Genomic DNA, 25,725 nt, shown 5'->3' with positions numbered 1-25,725 from the left:
GCCCTCACTATATTGGTTTTAGAGGTTTCATAGGAATGGACACCCCAGCTCCTTGAGGACACTGGAGTGAATGCTGTTCCTGTCTGCATATGTTCTATATGTTTTAAAGCAGTCCACCATTTTAAGAATATTACCGTTTTAAATAATTTTAATATCACCATTTTAAATAATTACTATTATTTAAGCCAATGTGGTATTTCAGCATCATTAACAGAGCCAGAGTTATCTATTTTAAGCTTTCCTTTAGGAAGTGGTTTTGGCTGTTTGTGTGAATTGCTGTGACAAATTGTGCTGGAAGGGCTCCTACCATGCTGTTGGGAATGGAATTCTAGGATCTTGACACAGAAGTGACTAAAGAATGGCAGACATTTTCAAAGTGAGGTGATGCATGATCGGCAGAGAAATTTGGAGGTGGTAGGGTGTTCCCATGTCCCTGCAATACTTGCCTTTGTGGAGGTAGAAGCTGAGGTTTGTGTGGAGCTGTCATAGAAGTTTGTGGTGCTTCCCTGGTAATCTATTACTGGATGACATCTTCATCAAGAAATTATTTCTATAGTTCAGTGCTGCTGGGATAGGAGAGGATTTTACCATCATATCCCATCCAGTGCTTTGTAGATAACGGACATGCTTTGGGTAGCTGGAGATCAGTCACTCACAGCCTCAGACTTGCGGTCACAGTTTCATTAATTATGGGTATGATGTCTTCACTTCCCAGGACACTGATTATACAGGACGTAGCAATGGCTTAGTCAGGGTGTCCAAGGTTATGGGGAGAAGGCAGAAGAATGGGGTTGAGAGGGTTAATAAATCAGCCATTATGGAATGACGGAGCAGACTCGATGAGCTAAATGGTCTAATTCTGCTCTTATGTCTTATGGTGTTACATTTTGAGTGTATCCTGCTTTTTAGTGGACACTTCATAACAGGTTAATTTTCCACTTTGCCAGGAAAATATCTGTATTGTGATTATATTAGAGCAGCCTTGGTAGAGGGGTGGATGGTTCTGGATTATATCTCTGGTATTATGGCTCAGATATTTTTGGAACCTATACCCTGTGCTCTCAGGTTGTTCTTGACCTAGTCTGTAATGTGGAAATTGTCTGAGTCTGGCTTGGGTAAAAGTGGTGATGTCAGGGGGAAACCAAGGCCATCCACTTGAAACTTCTGCCCAAAGCAGGTTGCAGTCTTGCTATCACTAAGATTGAGAATAGTCCTAGTACCTCATCCTCCTACTGGGTACTTAAATGATCATTATCATTCATGACTGGGGGTTTGAAGAGTTGCAGAGCTTTGATTTTATCCAAAAATTGCAGCATTGCTTATCCTTGTCATCTGGTGTTTCCATGACTCAGCACACAATGGGTTACATTTTCCTCAGATGGGCACCAAGTCTGGGTATGCAGGACGCTAACCCAGATCTGCTTTTCTCATTAAGTTAAGGTTGTTCCTCTTGCTTTCTGTGAATGGTAGAGCGGTAGGTCGTTAGATTATAGTAGAAAAGATTGGTGCAACTGCTGATGGCTACATTGTTTTATAAGCACAGTTCTAAATTGTTTGATCTGCCTTGAACCTATCGATTTTAGCATGCATTGGTACTAATTCACAAACCTGTTGGGCTGATTAGACTATCTGTGCTTATCAGTTGTTGGAATGCAATAGATGATAATCGGCAATATGTTATCTTACCCATGTTTGCTTTGATCTCGTTGGATCCAAAGTCAATGTTGTGAATCTACCACCCATGCCTTCACGGCAAAGCAGTTCCAACATTGCTCATTCCCTTTCATTGATTCAATCAGTTGTGCACTAAAATATCAAGGAACTTAATTCAGAGAAAACTGAGGTAAGCGTATGGAGATAGACCAAAGAACAGATAATAAATGGTGCAATATTGATCAGTGTGGAAGAGAGAACCTTGGAGAATACTTGTAGAGGTATTGCCAATAAGGTAGTTAAAAAGGCAAATATATTAGCTGAGGCACAGAAGGCAAAGTAATGGAGTTTAAACTGAAACTGTAAACAATGCCAAATACGCCACACCTTGAATATTAATTGTCACAGTTGTGATTGAGCTTGGTAGAAAGATTAGAGGAGAAATGAGGAAAACTCCTTTGAAAATCCCTCTGTCTGAAACCATGACAGAGATAGAAACTAGCGAGATTTTCTCCAGTGTTTCAATCATAGATCTTGGAGTGATGACTTGCAGGATCCGGACCTAGTGCCAGAAGGTGGGATTACCATGAGACCATAGAACATATGAGCAGAATTAGGCCATCTGGCCCACTGAGTTTGCTCTACCATTCAATCACAGCTGATCCTTTTTTTCTATCTCCTCCTCAACCCCAGTTTCTGGCCTTCTCCCCGTAACCTTTGATGCCACATTCAATCAAGAAACTCTCAATCTCTGTCTTAAATACACTCAACAACCTGGTCTCCACAGCTGCCTGTGGTAATAAATTCCACAAATTCACCAGCCTCTGGCTAAAGAAATTTCTTCACATCTCTGTTTTAAAGTATGCTCCTTCCTGAGGCAGTGTCCTCTTGTCCTAGGCTCCCCCACCATGTGAAACATCCTTTCCAGACCTACTCTGTTTAGGCCTTCAAGTCAAGTCAAGTCACTTTTTATTATCATTTCAACGATAAATTGCTGGTACAGTACACAGTAAAAATGAGACAACGTTCCTCCAGGACGATGTGCTACATGAAACAACACAAAACTACATTAGACTATGTGAGACGACTCACAGCTACACTAGACCACATAAAACTACACAGGACTACATAAAGTGCCTTACAACATTCAAAAGGTTTCAATGAGATTTTCAGCCTCCCAACCTCATCCTTTTAAATTCCAACGAGTACAGACCCAGAGCTATCAAATATTCCTTGTATGATAACCCTTTCATTCCCAGAATCATCCTTGTGAACCTCCTCTGAACCCTCTCCAACACCAGCACATCTTTTCTCAGATGAAGAGCCCAAAACTGTTCACAATACTCAAGATGAAGCCTCACCAGTGCCTTATAAAGCCTCAGCATCACATCCCTGCTCTTGTATTCTCGACCTCTTGAAATGAATGCTAACATGGCTTTTGCCTTCCTCACCACTGACTCAACCTGTAAATTAACCCTTAGAGTGTTCGGCACAAGGCCTCCCAAGTCCCTTTGCATCTCATATTTTTGGAATTTCTCCCTGTTTAGAAAATAGTCTTTACATTTATTTCTATTACCAAAGTGTGTGGCCACACATTTTCCAACGTTGTATTTCATTTCCATAAAAACATAAGAAATAGGAGCAAGAGTAGGCCATCCAGCCCATCGAGCCTGCCCCGCCATTCAATAAGATCATGGCTGATCTGTCTGTAAACTCAGCTCCATCTACCTGCCTTTTCCCCATAACCCTTAATTCTCTTACTATGTAAAAACCTATCTAACTGTATCTTAAATATATTTAGTGAAGAAGCCTCAACTGCTTCCCTGGGCAGAGAATTGCACAGATTCACTACTCTCTGGGAAAAACAGTTTCTCCTCATCTCTGTCCTAAATCTTCTCCCCTGAATCTTGAGGCAATGTCCCCTAGTTCTAGTCTCACCTACCAATGGAAACAACTTTCCTACTTCTATCTTATCTATCCCTTTCAAAATTTTCTATGTTTCTATAAGATCCCCTCTCATTCTTCTGAATTCCAGAGAGTATAGTCCCAGGCGACTCAATCTCTCCTCATAGGTTAACCCCCTCATCTCTGGAATCAACCTGGTGAACCTCCTCTGCACTGCCTCCAAAGCCAGTATATCCTTCCTCAAGTATGGAGACCAGAACTGCACACAGTACTCCAGGTGGGGCCTCACCAGTACCCTATATAGTTGCAGCAAGACCTCCCTGCACTTGAATTCAATCCCTCGAGCAATGAAGGCCAACATCCCGTTTGCCTTCTTACCTTTCTTGCCCATTTTCCTAATCTGTCTAAGTTCTTCTGCAGCCTTCCTCTTTCCTCAACATTGCTCCTCCTTCAATCTTCATATCATATGCAAACTTGGCAACAAAGCTATCTATTCCATCATCTAAGTCATTGATATACAAAATAAAAAGGAGTGGTCCCTACACTGACCCCTGTGGAACACCACTAGTCACTGGCAACCAACCAGACAAGGATCCTTTCATTCCCACTTAATTCCTCCTGCCAATCAGCCAATGCTCTAACCATGCTAGTAACTTTCCAGTTATACCATGGGCTCTTACCTTGTTAAGCAGCCTCATGTGTGGCACCTTGTCAAAGGCCTTCTGGAAGTCCACTGCATCCAAGGATGGGTACTCAGGATGTGTGCGGCACAACTGGCAGGTGTGTTTACAGACATTTTTAATCTCTCTCTCTCTCCCAGTGTAGAGTGCCCTCCTGCTTCAAAATGTCCACCATTGTCCCTGTACCAAAAAAAAACAAACAAAAAAAAGCAAGTTAACATGGCTGAACGACTGGCATCCTGTCGCACTCACTTCAATAATAAACAAATGCTTTGAAAGGCTGATCAAGGACTACATCTGCAGCTTGCTGCCATCCACGATGGACCCCCTAAAATTTGCCTACCGACACGACCAATTGACAGATGACACAATAGCCACAGCTCTACACATCGCCCTTACACATCTGGAGAAGAAGGATGCTTATGTGAGAATGCTGTTCTTGGACTCCAGTTCAGCATTCAACACCATCATTCCCTCCAGGCTCGACAAGAAGCTCAGAGACCTCGGCCTTGACCCTGCCTTGTGCAGCTGGATCCTGGACTCCCTGTCAGATCGCCGGCAGATGGCAAGAGTGGGCTCACTTGCCTCTTCCCCTCTGACCCTCAACACATGAGACCCCCTCCTTTTATTCGCTGTACACCCATGACTGTGTCACCACCCACAGCTCCAATCTGCTAATTAAATTTGCTGAGGACATTACATTGATTGGCCTTATCTCAAACAATAACGAGGCAGCCTACAGAGAAGAAGTCATCACCCTGACACAGTGGTGTCAAGAAAACAACCTCTCCCTCAATGTCACAAAAACAAAGGAGATGGTTGTGGACTACAGGAGGAATGGAGACAGGCTAACCCCTATTGATAGCAATGGATCTGGGGTTGAGAGGGTGAACAACTTTAAGTTGCTCATCACTGAGGATCTTACGTGGTCTGTACACACCAGCTGTGTGGTGAGAAAAGCACAACAGCGCTCTTTCACCTCAGACGGTTGAAGAAGTTCAGCATGAGTCCCCAAATCCTAAGGACTTTCTGCAGGGGCACAATTGAGAGCATCCTGACTGGCTGCATCACTGCCTGGTATGGGAACCGTACCTCCCTTAATCGCAGAATTCTGCAGAGAGTGGTGCGGACAGCCCAGTGCATCTGCAGTTGTGAATTTCCCATGATTCAGGACATTTACAAAGACAAGTGTGAGAAAAGGGCCCCAAGGATCATTGGGGACCGGAGTCACCCCAAGTACAAGCTATTCCAGATGCTACCATCCGGGAAATGGTACCGCAGCATAAAAGCCAGAACCAATGGGCTCTGGGACAGCTTCTTCCACCAGGCCATCAGACTGATTCATTCACGCTGACACAATTGTATTTCTATGCTACATTGACTGTCTTCTTGTATATCTTAATGTACATACTATTTATTACAAATTACTATAATTTGCACATTGCACATTCAGATGGAGATATAACATAAAGATTTTTACTCCTCATGCATGTGAAAGACGCAAGAAATAAAGTCAATTCAAATCTATCCTACTGGTAATCTCTTTAAAAAAATTCCAACAACTTCGTCAAGCAAGATTTTCACTTAAGGAAACCATGCCGACTTTGTTCTATCTTGTCCTGTGTCACCAAGTACTCCATAGCTTCATCCTTAGCAATTGACTCCAACATCTTCATAACCATTGAGAATTTCCTTTCTGCTGCTTTCCTCCTTTCTTAAACAGTGAAGTGACATTTGTAATTCCCAGAGTCCAATGATTTTTTGAAAGATCATTACTAATGCCTCCACAATCTCTACCGCTACCTCTTTCAGAAAAGAGGTAGCAGAACTTTCAGAACTGTCCTAAGGGCAGTTCTGCCTGCCCTTTCAGAACTCTAGGGTGCAGTTCATCTGGTCCGGGTGACTTATGTACCCTTAGGACTTTCAGTTATTTGAGCACCTTCTCCCTTGCAACAGTAACTGCACTCACTTTCTCTTCCCTCACACCCTTCAACATCTGGAACACCGCGTGTGTCTTCCACAGAGAAGACTGATGCAAAATACTCATTTATTTCATCTGCCGTCTCCTTGTCCTCCATTATTATTTCTCTGGACTCATTTTCTAGTGGTCCTAAATCCATTCTCATCTCCCTTTTATTCTTGACATACTTGCAAAAGCTTTTACTATCCACTTTGATATTGTTTGCTAGCTTGCTTTCATATTTCATCCTTTCCCTTCTGATGATTATCTTAGTTGCTCTCTATAGGTTTTTAAAATCTTCCCAATCCTTTATATTCCCACTAATTTTTGCTTCGTCATATGCCCTCTCTTTTGCTTTTACATTAGCTCTGACTTCCCTTGACATCCCTGCCAGCACCTCCTTCCAACTCCTCTTTCAAACCACAGTAATTTCCCTTACTCCACTGAAATGCTGGTACATCAGACTTTACTTTCTCCCTCTCAAATTTCAAGTTGAACTCAATCATATTGTGATCACTGGTTCCTAAGGGTTCTTTTACCTTAAGCTCGCTAATCACCTCTGGTTCATTACATGACACCCAATCCAGTGTAGCTGATCCCCTGGTAGGCTCAGCGACAAACTGCTCTGAAAAGCCCTCTCATACGCATTTAACAAAGTCACTCTTTGAAATCCATTACAAACCTGATTTTCCCAATCGACCCTCGTGTTGAAATCTCGCTTGACTATTATAATATTGCTGTCTTGACACGCCTTTTCTATTTCCTGTTGTAATCTGTAGTCCACATTCCAGCTACAGTTGGGAGGTTTGTGTATAACTGCCATCATGGTCCTTTTACCCTTGCAGTTTCTTAACTCAACCCACAAGGATTCAACATCTTCCGATCACGTCTTTCTACTGATTTGTTGCCATTCTTTACCAGCAGAGCCATCCCACCCCCTCTGCCTACCTTCCTATCCCTCCAATACAACGTGTAACCTTAGACATTCAGCTCCCAACTACAACCATCTTTCAGCCACGATTCATTGATGGCCACAACATCATAGCTGAAAATTTGCAATAGTGCAACAAGATCATCCCCCTTATTTCTTATACTCTGTGCATTGAGATACAACACTTTGAGTACCATATTTGCTACCCTTTCTGATTCTGCATCTCTAATACACTGATACTCACACTGGGCTCCGATTATGTCCTATCATCTGCCTGCCCTTCCTGACAGTCTGACTGCACACTAACTTTGCTTTTTTACCATCCGTCCTATCCTGTGTCCCTTCACTCCAGTTCCCACCCCCCCTGCCAAATTATTTTAAGCCCTCCCCAACAGCTCTAACAAACCTGCCTGTGAGAATATTGGTTCCCCTCGGGTTCAGGTGCAACCCGTCACTTTGGTACAGGTCATACCTCCCTTCGAAGAGATCCCATTGATCCAAGAACAATGATCCAAAATTACATGAGGTGACCTTTATCTCTCCAGTACAGATACAATAGGTTAGTACAACACTATTACAGCTTGAGGTGTTCTGGATTTCAGAGTTCAAATCTGGCATGTTCTCCTCATGAAATGTGCCATTTTCTCTAGGTGTTTCATTTCCTCCCACAATCCAAAGACATACCAGATAGATTAATTGGTCATTGTAACTTGTCCCGTGATTAGGCTAGGGTTAATTGAGGCTTGTGGGGCCAGAAGGGCCTATTCCACACTGTATTGATAAATACATGAATTTCCATGATTCTCATGTGAGCTATCCCAGGATATTAGACAATAGACAATAGGTGCAGAAATAGACCATTCGGCCCCTCAAGTCTGCACTGCCATTCTGAGATCATGGCTGATCATTCACTATCAATACCCAGTCCCTGCCTTGTCCCCATATCCCTTGATTCCCCTATCCATCAGATATCTATCTAGCTCCTTCTTGAAAGCATCCAGAGAATTGGCCTCCACCATCTTCCGAGGCAGTGCATTCCACACCTCCACAACTCTCTGGGAGAAGAAGTTTTTCCTCAACTCTGTTTTAAATAACTGACCTCTTATTCACAATCCATGCCCTCTGGTATTGGACTCTCCCAACATCTGGAACATATTTCCTGCCTCAATCCTATCAAATCCTTTAATTATCTTAAACGTTTCAATCAGATCCCCTCTCAATCTCCTCAATTCCAGTGTGTACAAACCCAATCTCTCCAATCTCTCTGCGTAAGACAGCCCTGCCATCCCAGGAATCAACCTAGTGAATCTACGCTGCACTTCCTCAATTGCCAGAATGTCCTTCCTTAAACCTGGAGACCAAAACTGTACACAATATTCCAGGTGTGGTCTCACCAGGGCCCTGTACAAATGCAAAAGAACATCCTTGCTCTTGTATTCAATTCCCCTTGTAACAAAGGCCAACATTCCATTTGCCCTCTTCACTGCCTGTTGCACTTGCTCATTCACCTTCATTGACTGATGAACTAGGACTCCTAGGTCTCTTTGCATTTCTCCTTTACCTAACTCTACACCATTCAGACAATACTCTGCCCTCTTGTTCCTGCTTCCAAAGTGGATAACTTCACATTTATTCACATTGAATGACATCTGCCAAGTATCTGCCCACTCACTCAGCCTATCCAAGTCTCCCTGTATTCTCCTAACGTCCTCTTCGCATGTCACACTGCCGCCCAGTTTAGTATCGTCAGCAAACTTGCTGATATAGTTTTCAATGCCCTCATCTAAATCGTTGATATAAATCGTAAAGAGCTGTGGTCCCAATACAGAGCCCTGTGGTACCCCACTAGTCACCTCCAGCCAGTCTGAGAAACACCCATTCACTGCTACCCTTTGCTTTCTATCTGCCAACCAGTTTTCTATCCATGTTGAAACCCTGCCCCCAATGCCATGAGCTCTGATTTTACTCACCAATCTCCTATGTGGCACCTTATCGAATTGATGGAAGAATCTGTGTTGTTTCCGGGAATAGGATGGTGTCAGGCTGTTGCTCGATTCATGTATGTGGGATAGCTCTCCTAGATTGGCATGGATCCCTAGATTGTGCAAGTTTGACTGGCGGACTGAGCCTTTGTCTTTGTAGAATATGCAAACCAAGGTCAATGTTGGGTCATCTTTCCAATTTTACTCCTGTGTTACATATTCACAATCTTACACAATTGAATGGTTTGCTCGGTCTTTCAGAGAAAATAAAACACATTGTTGTTGGTCTGTACTGATGTAGGTTGGAGAAGAATGGGAGATTTCCTTCTCTAAAAGACATTAGTGAACTTTTGGTTTTAAGGTCACCTCTGCTGAAGCTAAGCTTGTAATTTCAGATTTTATATGGCCCAACTTCTGTAATAAGCTTTTCCAATATATTATCCCAGCTTCCACTACCTTAGTATTACAGACGACACACACAAATTGCTGGAGGATCTCAACAGGACAGGCAGCATCTATGGAAAAGAGTAGAGTCGATGTTTCGGGCTGAGACCCTTCAGCAGGAATTGAGAAAAAAAAGATGAAGAGTAGATTTAAAAGTGGGGGGGGGGGGAGGAAGAAACACAAGGTGATAGGTGAAACCTGGAGGGAGAGGGGTGAAGTAAAAAGCTGGGAAGTTGATTGGTGAAAGAGATACAGGGCTGGAGAAGGGGAACGTAATAGGAGAGGACAGAGGGCCATGGAAGAAAGGGAAGGAAGAGGAACACCAGAGAGAGTTGATGGACAGTTAAGGAGATAAGGTGAGGTAGGGAAACAGGAATGAGGAATAGTGAAGGAGAGGGGAGTGGGGGACATTACTGGAAGAAGAGAAAGGATCATGGGATGGGAGGCCTAGGGAGAAAGAAAGGGGGAGGGGAGCACCAGAGGGAGATGGAGAACAGGCAGAGTGATGGGCAGAGAGAGGAAAAAAGGGGAGGGAGGAAAATAAATAAATCAGGGATGGGGTAAGAAGGGGAGGAGGGGCATTAATGGAAGTTAGAGAAGTCAATGTTCATGCCATCAAGTTAGAGGCTACCCAGATGGAATATAAGGTGTTGCTCCTCCAACCTGAATGTGGCCTCATCATGGCAGTAGAGGAGGCCATGGACAGACATCTTGGAATGGGAATGGGAAGTAGAATTAAAATGGATGGCCACTGGGAGATCCTGCTTTTTCTGGTGGATGGAGCATAGATGCTCGGTGAAACCGCCTCCCAGTCTCACCAATATACAGGAGGCCACACTGGGAGTACCAGATACAGTAGATGACCCCAACAGGCTCACAGGTGAAGTATTGCCTCACCTGGAAGGACTGTTTGGGGCCCTGAATGGTAGTGAGGCAGGAGGTATAGGGGCAGGTGTAGCACTTGTTCTGCTTGTTGTATCCCAGTCACTGTTGTACCCCACTAATCACAATTACCAACATAAAAACAACCTGTTTACTCCCACACCTTGTTTTCTGTCCAATGACCTTTTCTCAATCCATATCAAAAATGAAAGGAGTATTGAATGAAGACAAAGTCACAGTGCTATTTTGAAGTGCTTTTAGAAGTGGGAAGAAAAATTGCCAGGTAGTGAGTTTCAGAGGGTTCAAGGGAAGAGCCTACGGAGTTGGTCACTGTTCCATTAAGAAATAAAAAATCTACAATTGTTGAAAACATGAATTAAAAACAGAGAATGCTAGAAGGTCAGGTCAGGCAGTATCTTTAAAGAGAAAAACAGAATAAATATTTCACATCTGAGACTCTTTATTGATTGTTGGTGGAATAGGGAGATGGCTGGAGTCAGAAGAATGAAGTAATCAGTTCTAATGTACAGTTGGAGGAAAAGCAACTATAGTTATGGCGAAAAATATAAATGTGTTCTAAAGTGTTGAAATCAGTGGCTTGAGGAACCAATCAAGTTCAGTAAGAATAGTCAAGCTAGATATAGTTCAGGAAAAAATATATGTCGTGAAGCTTCAGCACAAATGACGATGAGCAAAGGAACCTGAAATTTCCGCAAGGATGACACTGTACATTTCAGTTAGTCCTGACGAAGGGTCTCGGCCCGAAACGTCGACAGTGCTTCTCCTTGTAGGTGCTGCCTGGCCTGCTGCGTTCCACCAGCATTTTGTGTGTTGTTTGAATTTCTAGCATCTGCAGATTTCCTCGTAGTTGAATATCTATATTGGATGGATTTCAATAACATTGGGATGAACTCTTGGGAAAGTTGGTGGTGATGCAGAGATCAAAGTGATCTGGCAATGAAGATAGATGCCTGGAAAAAGTCAATTCCATTATTGTCAAATGTCTCTGGTGCTTAAAAATGTTTTAAAACAATTTAAACATCTTAAAAGTTGTAAAGATAGCAAATTTAGCTCAAAATATTGAATCTGCCGTAAATTAAAACATAAGTATGAAATGAAATAAAGAACAATAACAAAAAAGTCTTAACCTGAGCTTGTTTTACAAATGAAGATCAAACAGTCCATTCAAATGAATGGGATAATTCCTTGAACAAACAAGAGAAAATCTGCAGATACTGGAAATCCAAAGCAACACACACAAAATGCTGGAGGAACTCAGCAGGCCAGGCAGCATCTATGGAAAAGAGTAAGCGTTGACGTTTTGGGCCGAGGCCCTTCATAAGGACTGGAAAGAAGGAGGAGAAGTCAGACTAAGAAGGTGGGGGGAGTGGGGGGAAGTGCAAGGTGGTAGGTGAAAAAGTTAATCCATCGTTGCTGGTGTTCCTTGAACATCAGCTGTAGTTACTTCCAGCCCACAGCTAAGTGCAGCCTGGAGTTGTTGCTGTACTCAATGGTGTACAGGACAGAGTAGGAGAGAGGTCATGTTTGCTGCCATATAACATGCAACACATCTCCTACTTCTACGTCAGAAAGCAGGGACTAATCTAAATTTTGTTATTTTTACAACTTCTGAAGAATTTGGCTGACTCTCACTAAGTCTAATCATCAGACCCTCAAACATGTCAAAAATAAATGTCTAAAATCTAACAACATTGTTTTTCTTTGCTTATCATCTGTGCTACATAAATAGCAGCACATTGATATGTGTAGCGTACTGAGAATAAGCTCGTCTGCATCATTGCCAACATGTGGTCATTACATTCCTATGTCCCTCTGAGGCTTCACTTCATACATTATTAAAGTCCATTCAAATCAAGTAATTGATGCATCACTTATGCCTGCAATAAAATTTGTTAAATTTTCCTGCAATCTAAGCTCACAAATTGGTCCTCTGTAGTGAAGCTTATGAAGAGTCGAGGTTATAATTATACTGATTCTGAAAAGAAGGACACCATTTGTCGATGACTGTTTTACTCACTCACCCTCCATTCAAACTTCCCTTTTTTTATTCAGTTTTCCTTTTGGGGGGGGAAGGGTCTCTGTGTTTCACTGCCACTACCACCCATGCCTAACTTCCCCTGAGAAAATCGTGGTGAGGTGCCTTCTTGGACGTCTACAATTCTTTTGCTGAATGTGTTTTACATTACCGCTGGAAAAGTAATTCCAGAATTTAGTTTCAGCAGTGATGAAGGATTAGTGAAAATGTTACAAATCAAGATGATGTGTAAATTGAAGGGGAACCTACAGGTGATGGTACTCCCCGGTGTCCTTGAGGCCATCGGTTTGAGAGGTGCTACCATAGTAGATTAGCTGAGTAATTAAAGTGCATTTTGTGGACTGTACACATTGTCGTACTTCTGCTGTTGGTGGTTAGAATGAGGGTTTAGATTGGTTGATGTGAATCAAACAGTCTAATTTGTTCCAGATTATATTGACCTACTTAGGAGCTATGGGAGCTGTTCTCATCCAGGCAAGTGTAAAATATTTTATCTCACTTGTGCCTTAAAATGATGGAAAGACAACGTGATGCTCCGAGTTGAGTAACTCACCACAAGCAACCTCTGCCCAAAAGTTATCTTGGTATTACTGCACACAGGGATGGATTGTTTCATTGACTAAGGAATTGTGAATGGGATTGACAAACAATCTCACTCTTGGCTTAAAGATCAAAGAAATGATCCAGAAAGCTTTGCATTAAGGGGAGAAAGGTTTTATGATGCGGGTGCACATTGACTTTGCAAAGATTGGGAAAAATAGCCTAGCAATTTCTAATGGCATTTACTCCATTAATTTCTCTCATTCGATAGATTAGTTCATTCAGTTTTTGTTAAGTATACTGTATGTAGTTGTTGCTAAGAATTTTTTGGAGCATGAATTCAGTCATCTAGTTTCTTTTCTTTGCGTCAGTCCTCTACTCAGAAATAACCCAAGGACTAAATATTTGCTTAATTGAATACTCACCCATGGACCAATGCTGCTGCGTCACAAGCCCAGGTCTGATCAACCCTGGCTAGGTTGCCTGGGTAAGAGTGCCTGATATTGAAAGATGCGAAACACCCAATAACTCCAGGTTACATCACTGATGATGTGTCCCAGCGTATTGTAGGATGGAAATAAGCAACAGGGAGAGCAATAAGAATTCTGATACACTACTCCCCTATCCTTTGGCTGAGTTGATCATAACAATGCATGCAGTGGTGCAGCTATCAGCACTGCTGCCTCACAGCTACACTGACTGCAATCCAGTTACGACTTCCAGTGTATGGAATTTGCATGTTCTCCCAGTCACTCCAGATGATCTGGCTTTCTCCCACATCCCAAAAACACATGGGTGGTTTAGGTTAATTATCCACATATAAAATATACTTTGGTGCTAGAAAGTTTGTGAACGCTGTGGAATTTTCTTTATTTCTGCATAAATATGACTAAAATGTGATCAGATCTTCATGTAAGTCATAAACCTGGATAAGGAGAACCCAATTAAATAAATAACACAAAAAAATTATACTTATTCATTTGAAGAGATACTAGGGTAGGACTTACAGAGTGACTGGTAGGGCAATGAGGAGTGTGGTAGAACAGAAGGCTCTGGGAATACAGGTCCATAATTCATTGAAAGTGGCGTGACAGGTCGATAAGATTGTAAAGAGAGCTTTTGGCACATTAACCATAAATCAAAGCATTCATTCATTTGGGAGTTGGGATGTTATGTTGAAGTTGTATAAGGCATTGGTGAGGCCAAATGTGGAGTACTGTATGCAGGTTTTGTCACCTACCTACAGGAATGATGTCAATAAGATTGCAAAAATATAGAGAACATTTACAAGGATTTTGATGGGACTTAGGACCTGAGTTACAGGGAAAGGCTGAATAAGGTTAGGACTTTATTCCCTAGAGTGTAGGAGAATGAGATGAGATTTGATAGCGGTACACAAAATCATGAGGGGTCTGGATAAAATAAATGCAAGCAGCCTTTTTTTCACTGAGGTTGGGTGAGACTAGAACTAGAGGTCATTGGTTCATGTGAAAGGTGGAATGTGTATAGTTGCAAGAAAAAGTTTGTGAACCCTTTGCAATTACCTAGTTTTCTGCTTTAATTACTCATAAATGTGGTCTGGTTTTCAACTAAGCCACAATAATAGACAAACACAATCTGCCTATACTAAGAACAAACAATTGTTCTTTTCATGTCTCTATTGAACACATTCTTTAATCATTCACAGTCCAGGCTGGAATAAAGTATGTGAACACTTATATTTAATAACTGATAGAACCTCCTTTAGCAGCAATAGCATCCACCAAATGTTTCCTCTAGCTGCTGATCAGACTGCACAACAGTAAAAAGGAATTTTAGGCCATTCTTCCATACAAAACAGTTTCAGTTCATCAATATTTCTGGGATACCTTGCATGAACAACCTTCAGGTGACGAACTGCTACCCTGACACTCTCCTGTAAAATGTCTTGATCCAATTTTGAATTCATTGTTCCCTCAATGATCACAAGCCGGCCAGGCCCTGAGGCACCAAAGCAGCCCAAAACCATAATGATCCTTTCACCATGCATTGTAGTTGGGATGAGGTTTTGGTGTGGGTGTGCAGTGCCCTTTTCCCTCCAAACATAGCAATGTGCATTTCTGCCAAAAAGTTCAACTTTTGCTCTCATCTGTCCACAGAACATTGTCCCAGAAGCATTGTAAAATATCCAGGTGGAATTTTGCAAACTTGAGACATGCAGCAATGTTTTGTTTGGAGAGCAATGGTTTTCTCTGTGATGTCCTTCCATGGACACCATTCTTGTTCAGTGTTTTTCTTATAGTGGATGCAGGAACAGAGACTTTAGCAAGTTCTAGAGATCTGAACCCATTTAGGTCATATTTATGCAGAAAAAGAGGCAATTCTAAAGAGTTCACTAACCTTCTAGCACCACTGTAAGGGAACTACAGCACAATAAAGAACCTTCGGGCCACAGAGCTGTGCTGAATACGTCCCTACCTGAGAAATTACTGGGTTTACCTGTAGCCCTCTATTTTACTAAGCTCCATGTACCTATCTAAAAGTCTCTTTAAAAGTCTTTTAAAAGACCCTATCGTATCCGCCTCCACCACTGTTGCTGGCAGCCCATTCCACGCACTCACCACTCTCTGAGTAAAAAGCTTACCCCTGACATCTCCTCTGCACCTATTCCCCAGCACCTTAAACCTGTGTCCACTTGTGGCAACCATTTCAGCCCTGGGAAAAAGCCTTTGACTATCCACATGATCAATACCTCTCATCATTTTATATACCTCTATCAGGTCACCTCTCATCCAATGTCGCTCCAAGGAGAAAAGGTCGAGTTCACTCAGCCTATTCTCATAAGGTATGCTCCCCAATCCAGGCAACATCCTTGTAAATCTCCTCTGCACCCTTTCTGTGGTTTCCACATCCTTCCTGTAGTGAGGCAACCAGAACTGAGCACAGTACTCCAAGTGTGGTCTGACCAGGGTCCTATATAGCTGCAACATTACCTCTCGGCTCCTAACCTCAATTCCATGATTGATGAAGGCCAATACACCGTACACCTTCTTAACCACAGAGTCAACCTGCACAGCTGCTTTGAGCGTCCTATGGACCTGGACTCCAAGATCCTTCTGATCCTCCACACTGCCAAGAGTCTTACCATTAATACTATATTCTGCCATCATATTTGACCTACCAAAATGAACCACCTCGCACTTATCTGGGTTGAACTCCATTTGCCACTTCTCAGCCCAGTTTTGCACCTATCAATGTCCCACTGTAACCCCTGACAGCCCTCCACTCTATCCACAACACTTCCAACCTTTGTGTCATCAGCAAACTTACTAACCCATCACTCCACTTCCTCATCCAGGTCATTTATAAAAATCACAAAGAGTAAGGGTCCCAGAACAGATCCCTGAGGCACACCACTGGTGACCGATCTCCATGCAGAATATGACCCATCTACAATCACTCTTTGCCTTCTGTGGGCAAGCCAGTTCTGGATCCACAAAGCAATGTCCCCTTGGATCCCATGCCTTCTTACTTTCTCAATAAGCCTTGCATGGGGTACCTTATCAAATGTCTTGCTGAAATCCATATACACTACATCTACTGCTCTTCCTTCATCAAAGTGTTTAGTCACATCCTCAAAAAATTCAATCAGGCTCGTAAGGCATGATCTGCCTTTGACAAAGCCATGCTGACTATCCCTAATCATATTATGCCTCTCCAAATGTTCATAAATCCTGCCTCTCAGGATCTTTTTCATCAGCTTACCAACCACTGAAGTAAGACTCACTGGTCTATAATTTCGTGGGCTATCTCTACTCCCTTTCTTGAATAAAGGAACAACATCTGCAACCCTCCAATCCTTGGGAACCTCTCCTGTCCCCATTGATGATGCAAAGATCATTGTCAGATGCTCAGCAATCTCCTCCCTCGCTTCCCACAATAGCCTGGGGTACATCTCATCCGGTTCTGGCGACTTATCCAACTTGATGCTTTCCAAAAGCTCCAGCACATCCTCTTTCTTAATATCTACATGCTCAAGCTTTTCAGTCTGCTGCAAGTCATCACAACAATCACCAAGATCCTTTTCCATAGTGAATACTGAAGTAAAGTATTCATTAAGTACCTCTGCTCTTTTCTCCAGTTCCGTACACACTTTCTCACTGTCACACTTGATAGGTCCTATTCTTTCACGTCCTATCCTCTTGCTTTTCATATACTTGTAGAATGCCTCGGGGTTTTCCTTAATCCTGCCTGCCAAGGCCTTCTCATGACCCCTTCTGGCTCTCCTAATTTCATTCATAAGTTCCTTCCTGTTAACCTTATAATCTTCTAGATCTCTAACATTACCTAGCTCTCTGAACCTTTTGTAAGCTTTTCTTTTCTTCTTGACTAGATTTATTACAGCCTTTGTACACCACGGTTCCTGTACCCTACCATAACTTCCCTGTCTCTTTGGAACGTACCTATTCAGAACTCCACGCAAATATCCCCTGAATATTTGCCACATTTCTTCTGTACTTTTCCCTGAGAACATCTGTTTCCAATTTAAGCCTCCAATTTCCTGCCTGATAGCCTCATAATTCCCCTTACTCCTATTAAATGCTTTTCTAACTTGTTTGTTCCTATCTCTCTCCAATGCTATTGTAAAGGTGATAGAATTATGATCACTGTCTCCAAAATGCTCTCCACCGAGAGTTCTGACACCTGACCAAGTTCATTTCCCAATACCAGATCAAGTATAGCCTCTCCTCTTGTAGACGTATTTACATATTGTGTCAAGAATCCTTCCTGAACCCACCTAACAAACTCCACCCCATCTAAACACCTTGCTCTAGGGAAATGCCAATTGATATTTGGGAAATTAAAATCTCCCATCATGACAACTCTGTTATTATTACACCTTTCCAGGATCTGTTTCCCTATCTGCTGCTTGATATCCCTGCTACTATTGGCCGGCCTATAAAAAACACCCAGTAGAGTTATTGACCCCTTCCTGTTCCTAACCTCCACCCACTGAGACTCCGTAGACAATCCCTCCATGGTGTCCACCTTTTCTGCAGCTGTGACACTATCTCTGATCAGCAGTGCCACACCCTCACCTCTTTTGCCTCCCTCCCTGTCCTTTCAGAAAAATCTAAAACCCGGCACTTGAAGTAACCATTCCTGTCCCTGAACCATCCAAGTCTCTGTAATGGCCTCCACATCATATCTCCAAGTACTAATCCACACTCTAAGCTCATCCTCTTTGTTCACAACATTCCTTGCGTTAAAATAGACACATCTCAAACCTTCGGTCTGAGCGCTTGAGGGGAACTCCTTTACTCAGGAGGCAGTGTGTGTGTGAAACGAGCTGCCAGAGGAACTGGTGTACACAGGTTCGATTGCAACATTTCAAAGTAGTTTGCATAAGTACATGGATAAGATGGGTATGGAGGGCTATTGTCCAGGTGACAGGCAATGGAACTAGGCAGAATAATAGTTTGACATGAACCAGATGGGCTGAAGGGCCTCTTTCTATGCTGTAGTGTTCTATGACTCTAAGACTCTTTTAACTCAATGAAGTAGCAAAGTGGATATTTCTACTTAACTGTCTCAATTATTTTTGGCAGATATACCTTCACTGGGATCTACACTTTTGAATCAATGATAAAGATATTTGCCCGAGGATTTGTAATTGAATCCTTCACATTTCTCCGAGATCCCTGGAACTGGCTGGATTTTAGTGTCATCACAATGGCGTAAGTACTACAATTACCATAAAATTCCTAAAGGTAAAAGTTGCAAAGATTCATTCACATTGTGAAACATGCTAGACAAAATATTTTGTGCACTGTCTGCCAGATCACTGTCATGGCTAGTGGAGCTCCTTATTGCCAGCATATCTATTGGAACTGGCACTAGCATGAAACAATTACTTCTATTTGTGTTTTCCTATTGTTCAACCTAAAAAATTTATAGAGGTGAAGGCAAGGAAAGGATACATCCCTTTGGAGATATACCTATATAAGTGAATTTGGGGATGTTTCTCCATCCTTATCTTAACTCCATAAACTTTTATGCATCAGTGTACTTGAGGTCAGATGGACAGCTGTGTTACAATGGGAACATATGAACTCATCCACTTTGAAGTCCTCAAATTGTCATATATTGTTAGGCATTTGAAGGAGGTGCCACTGAACCTCCTTGATAGCACTTCTCTTAAGATTTAGTGAACTGTTTTCTGGTGCAAACCTCCAGCATGAAGCAAGGGTCATGGAATTTTTGCTCCTTCTCAACAGCTTGTTGTGTTTTGCAGTTTTGCTTCTTCTCTCTGATTTCTTCTTCATTGGTACATTGCAAGGACTTTTCTCTCTCCTGCTTTTTTAACCATCACCTCTGTCCACTTCACCAAAATAAAATATATCATAACTGTTCCTCACCATTGTCTTGTTTATTATTTATTGTAATGCCTGCACTGTTTTGTGCACTTTATGCAGTCCTGAGTAGGTCTGTAGCCTTGTGTAGTTTTTGTGTTGTTTTTACGTAGTTCAGTGTAGTTTTTGTATTTTTTCATGTAGCACCATGGTCCTGGAGGAATGTTGTCTCATTTCTACTGTGTACTGTACCAGCAGTTATGGTCGAAATGACAATAAAAAGTGACGTGACTTGACCACCTCCACTCTCAAATCCTGCAAAAAAGTGACATGCAACTATTAAACAATAATCAGCAAATTATCTGTAAAGTCAGTTCTATCCATATACTCATAAACAATGATCACCCAGCTAAACTACTGAACTCCTGCTCTACCTTGCGTACATATTCTCCATAACTGCCATCTGACCTGCTGGTTACTGGGTTTGAAATGCTAATTTAATGTCCCTTGTGTATACAACCATGATGGGTATGTGCCTCTCTTTACGAGCAATGGAGATTCAATGGAACATTTTCATTTTATATCATCAGTGGTATATATGTGTGAGCCCCTTTAATGTACATCAACAATTGTGGGCAGAATGCCAGTGCTTCTCTGATGCCCATTGCTAGCGGGCAAGTTTCCTGACTACGTTCTTACCATATTAAAACAACTTATAGTGGATTCATTTGCAAAGCAACAACTGTTTTATGGAAACCACAACAAAATGTCCAGGCCAGCAAAATTTATTTAAAATGCTATGGTCATGTCACAAAATACTGGAGCCAAGCAACAAATATTTTTAATATTCAAGTTAATGGAAACCTTCCAGCACTTGTGGCTATATTAACTTTCTACTTCTGCCTCCGGGAATTGAGTAATAATGAAAGTTCTAAGAGCAGAATAGGCTTCCTCTCCTGAACTGGGTATTTGCATATATCAGGAATCCGGATATCATCCACTACTGCCCAAACCAGCACATGAAATTTAACAGATATTAAAATGTAAAACAGGATATTACAGAAACCTGGGAACAAAGTGGATGTTGCACAGTATTTCCGTGGACCTTCTGATTATGAGTCTGCTTCCTTTTCAGGTAAACATAAGGGTCTCAATGTTATTGAAGCAGAGCAAAAAAGTTCCCTTGATGTCCTGGCTATTATTTATCATACAACGAATTATGCACTTGTCCCTGATCACCATGTATGGGAGTTGACTGTGTGTATACAATGACACAGCAAGCAACTGCACTCAGTGATATTCAATAGTTGTGAAATGTTTTGGGATTATCTGAGGTCAAGAAAGGTTGTGTAAGACTACAAGTTTCATCCTTGTCTTATGTATGTTGCTTGACATAAAATTCAACCCCAAAATCCAAATAAACAACATCCACTGATTCTCCTTTGACTATCCTGCCTGTTGTTTTCCTACAAAGAATTCAAACAGATTTTCCAGGCAAATTTCCCCTTAAGGAAACCATGCTGACTTTACCTTATTTATCTTGTGCCTCTATGTACCCGAAAACCTCATCTTTGCGAATGGACTCTAACACCTTGCCAATCGCTGCAGTCAGGCAAAGCAGCCTATAATCCTGCCTTTTGCATCCATCCCTTCTTAAAGAGTGGAGTGACATTTGCAGTTTTCCAGTCTTCCGGAACCATCCGAGAATCTAGTGATTCTTGAAAGATCATGACTAGTGCCTCCACAATTTCTTCAGCCATCTTTTTCAGAGCACTGTGGTGTAGACCATCTGGTCCAGGTGACTTATCAAACTTCAGACCTTTCAGCTTCTCAAGAACCTTCTCCCTAGTAATGGTAACTTAACTCACTTCTGCCCCCTGACACTCTCAAACTTCTGTCGTACTGCTATTGTCTTCCACAGTGGAAACTGATACAAAGTACTTATTCAGTTCATCCACCATTTCCTTGTACCCCATTATGACCTCTCCTGTGTCATTTTCCAATTGTCCGATACCTACTTTCTTGACTATCTTTTGCTGTTTATATATCTGAAAACCTTTTTCATATCCTCTTTTATACTATTGGCTAGCTTACTTTCATATTTCATCTTTTCTCTCTTTACGGCTTTTTAGTTGCTTTCTGTTGGTTTTTAAAGTCTTTCCAATCCTCCACCTTCCCATTAATTTTGGCTATATAGTATGCCCTCTCTTGCTTTTATGTTGTCATTGATTTTCCTTGTCCACCAAGGTTGTCTCATTTTCCCTTTATAATACATCTTATTCTTTTGGGATGTATCTATCCTGCATCTTCTGAATTACTTCCAGAAACTCCACCCTTTATTGTTCTGCTGTCATCCCTGCAAGTACCCCTTCCAATCAACTTTGGCCAGCTCCTCTCTCACACCTCTGTAATTCCCTTTACCCCACTGTAATACTGATACATCTGACTTTATCTTCACCCTCTCAAATTGCAGGGTGAATTTTATCATATCATGATCACTGATAAGGGCTCCTTCACCATAAGCTACTTAATCAAATCTAGTTCATTACACAAACACCAAATCCAGAATTGCCTTTCCCTTAGTGGGCTTGACCACAAGCTCCTCTAAAAAGTCATCTTGTATACATTTGACTAATTCCTTCTTTTGGGATCAGGCACCAAACTGATTTTCCCAATCTACCTGCATATTGAATTCCCCCAAGACTATTATAACATTGCCCTTTTGACATGCATTTTAGATCTCCTATTGTAATTTGTATACCATATCCTGGCTACTGCTTGGAGGCCTGTATATAATTCCCTTGCAGTTTCTTAGCTCTACCTACAAGGATTCTACATCTTTTAATTCTATGTCACTTCTTTTGAAGGATTTTATTTTAATTTTTCCCATCAAAGCCACCCTACACCTCTACCCACCTGCCTGCCCTTTCGAAATGATGTTACCTTGGATCTTAAGCTCACAACTTCTTTCAACCATAACTCTGTGATACCTACAACATCATACCAGCCAGTTTCCAACTGTGCTATAGGATTTTCTACCTTATTTCATATACTGCATGCATTTAAATATAACACTTTTAGTCCTGGACTCATCACCCTTCATTTAGATTTTGTCTCCAAGTTCAATTCTTTTCCCTTTCTAAGCATTTTTAAGACCATGAACTATAGGAGCAGAATTAGGCCATTTGGCCCATCGGGTCTGCTCCACCATTTCATCATGGCTGATCCAATTTTCCTCTCAGCCCCAATCTCTTGCCTTCTCTCCATATCCCTTCATGCCCTGATCAATCAAAAATCATTCAACCTCTGCCTTAAATATACATAAAAGCTTGGCCTCCACAGCTGCCTGTGATAAAGAATCCCACAGATTCACCACTCTCTGGCTAAAGAAATTCCTCCTCATTACTGTTCTAAAAGGATTCCTCTCTATTCTGAGGCTGTGTCCCACCATAGGGAACATCCTCTCCACATCCATTCTATCAAGGCCTTTCACCATTTGCTCGGTTTCAATGAAGTCACCCCTCATTGTCTTAGACCATAAGGCCATAAGGCGTAGGGGCAGAATTAGGCCATTCAACCTATCGAGTCTGATCTGCCATTCCATCATGACTGATGTATTATCCCTCTCAACCCCATTCAAAGGTTCAATAGGTACATTTAATGTCAGAGAAATGTATACAATATACATCCTGAAATGCTTTTTCTTCACAACGATCCACAAAAACAGAGAAGTGCCCCCGAAGAATGGACAGCAGTTAAATGTTAGAACTCCAAAGTACCCCCCCCCCAGCTCCCCCCCTTGCACATAAGTGGCAGCAAGCAACAATCCACCCCCCCCCCACTGGCAAAAAAAGCATCAGCACTGGCCACCGAGCACTCAAGTGTGAGCAAAGCAAAAGCAAAGACATAGACTTGCAGTTACCCCAAAGAATTTGTTTTCACCTGGTATACAACAAACCACAGTCTCTCTCACTCTCTCTCTCTCTCTCTCTCTCTCTCTCTCTCTCTATAATAAGGGAGAAAGAGGTGTCTCTGGTCTCTGGGCACACAGCCTTAGATCTTCCATTTCCCACGACACACCATTCTTCTGCTCGGACACCAACCTCCGATCCTGTCTTCTTCAGAGCCACAAAATCTTGGTCCTCCAAAGGCGAGCAGAGCTCTTAGGCCAGTTGTGAAACCTTGAGAGTGGGTCCCATTCCCACAAAGAACTGTAGCCACTGTGTAACTCTAGGTCAGGGTCTTCAAAAGAACCCTGAAAGGGAAAAATAAAGATACTAAAGATGGGAATAGAGCTGTTTGTGAAGATGCAAGCAAAGGAGCTGCCAGTAGGTGCCATTAACCCTCCTAAGCTCCACCTTCAGAAGAAGCTCCGCCTTCTCCTGCCTTCTCCCCATAACCTTTCATACCCTGATTATTCAAGCACCTATCAACCGCTACCTTAAATACACCCAATGAGTGGCCTCCATGGCCGCCTATGGCAGTGAATTTCACAGATTCATCACCTTCTGTGGGTGATTAGGGTCATGTGGGAGCAGGTGGTGAATGGTCGTATGAGCAGCTAGTGCTTACCAAAAGTCCTGCTTATACGATCACTGATACCAGGCAGACAGTTTCTCAAAAGTATTGATAATGGCTAGGGTCAGCTATCTTGTAAAGGCACTGCCCAGTAGAAAGAAATTCCAAACAACTTCTGCAGAAAAAATTGCCAAGAACAATCATAGTCAAGACCATGATCACCCATGCCATACATCATGGCACGTGATGATGATGATGAATATGAACAGATTGCTTTGGGGTTATTGGCAGATTGCATTTGAGCAGAAGTTAGATAAGCACTTATGAAAGGAAAGAATATAATATACTATTAAATCCTGGGTGCATTTGGATTGAAGGAAGATCTCACGTGTCATGAAGTTAGGTCAAAGGGCTTGTTCTGAGCTCAAGTTCCATGTTAGGCCACACATAAATCTTATGTTTAAAAGCTGATTTTAATTTCTTACCATTAGGAAAGAAGATTTTTTTGTGTCTTCTCCTCTCTTGTTTTGTTCCGGAAGTAGTGATTTTAGTGATCTGACTGATATACAGCATCTTTGAGCATAGAAACATAGAAACATAGAAAATAGGTGCAGGAGTAGGCCATTCGGCCCTTCAAGCCTGCAACACCATTCAGTATGATCATGGCTGATCATCCAACTCAGAACCCTGTACCTGCTTTCTCTCCATACCCCCTGATCCCTTTAGCCACAAGGGCCATATCTAACGTCCTCTTAAATATAGCCAATGAACCGGCCTCAACTGTTTCCTGTGGCAGAGAATTCCACAGATTCACCACTCTCTGTGTGAAGAAGTTTTTCCTCATCTCGGTCCTAAAAGGCTTCCCCTTTATCCTTAAACTGTGAGCCCTCATTCTGGACTTCCCCAACATCGGAAACAATCTTCCTGCATCTAGCCTGTCCAATCCCTTTAGAATTTCATAAGTTTCAATAAGATCCCCCCTCAATCTTCTAAATTCCAGTGAGTATAAGCCTAGTTGATCCAATCTTTCTTCATATGAAAGTCCTGCCATTCCAGGAATCAATCTGGTGAAACTTCTCTGTACTCCCTCTATGGCAAGAATGTCTTTCCTCAGATTAGGGGACCAAAACTGCACACAATACTCTAGGTGCGGTCTCACCAAGGCCTTGTACAACTGCAGTAGAACCTCCCTGCTCCTGTACTCAAATCCTTTTGCTATGAATGTACCTATAAAAGCTTTTACAGTCAGTTTTTATGTTCCCTGCCAGCTTTCTCTCATAATCTTTTTTCCCTTTCCTAATTAAGCCCTTTGTCCTCCTCTGCTGGTCTCTGAATTTCTCCCAGTCCTCAGGTGTGCCGCTTTTTTTTGCTAATTTATATGTTTCTTCTTTGGACTTGATACTATCCCTAATTTCCCTTGTCAGCCATGGGTGCACTACCTTCCTTGGTTTATTCTTTTGCCAAACTGGGGTGAATAATTGTTGTAGTTCATCCATGCGATCTTTAAATGCTGGCCATTGCATATCCACCGTCAACCCTTTAAGTATCATTTGCCAGTCTATCTTAGCTAATTCACGTCTCATACCTTCAAAGTTACCCTTCTTTAAGTTCAGAACCTTTGTTTCTGATTTAACTATGTCACTCTCCATCTTAATGAAGAATTCCACCATATTATGGTCACTCTTACCCAAGGGGCCTCGCACGACAAGATTGCTAACTAACCCTTCCTCATTGCTCAATATCCAATCTAGAATGGCCTGCTCTCTAGTTGGTTCCTCTACATGTTGGTTCAGAAAACCATCCCGCATACATTCCAAGAAATCCTCTTCCTCAGCACCCTTA

The 25,725-nt window shown here is 42.1% G+C and overlaps 1 protein-coding gene across 1 annotated transcript in view; it reads left to right on the top strand.

Annotated features, from left to right (window-relative positions):
* The window catches only part of scn4aa (sodium channel, voltage-gated, type IV, alpha, a), a 208,052-nt gene that overhangs the window by 76,176 nt on the left and 106,151 nt on the right, over positions 1-25,725 (top strand). The window contains exon 5 of the mRNA XM_059955687.1: positions 18,622-18,750. Coding sequence (XP_059811670.1) covers positions 18,622-18,750 — 129 coding nt within the window. The remainder of the gene's footprint in view (positions 1-18,621; positions 18,751-25,725) is intronic.

This window comes from Hypanus sabinus, chromosome X1, assembly GCF_030144855.1.
Source record: "Hypanus sabinus isolate sHypSab1 chromosome X1, sHypSab1.hap1, whole genome shotgun sequence".
Taxonomy (NCBI): Eukaryota; Metazoa; Chordata; class Chondrichthyes; order Myliobatiformes; family Dasyatidae; genus Hypanus; species Hypanus sabinus.
The sequence above is the reverse complement of the archived record's forward strand: the minus strand, read 5'-3'. Positions and strand labels throughout refer to the sequence as shown.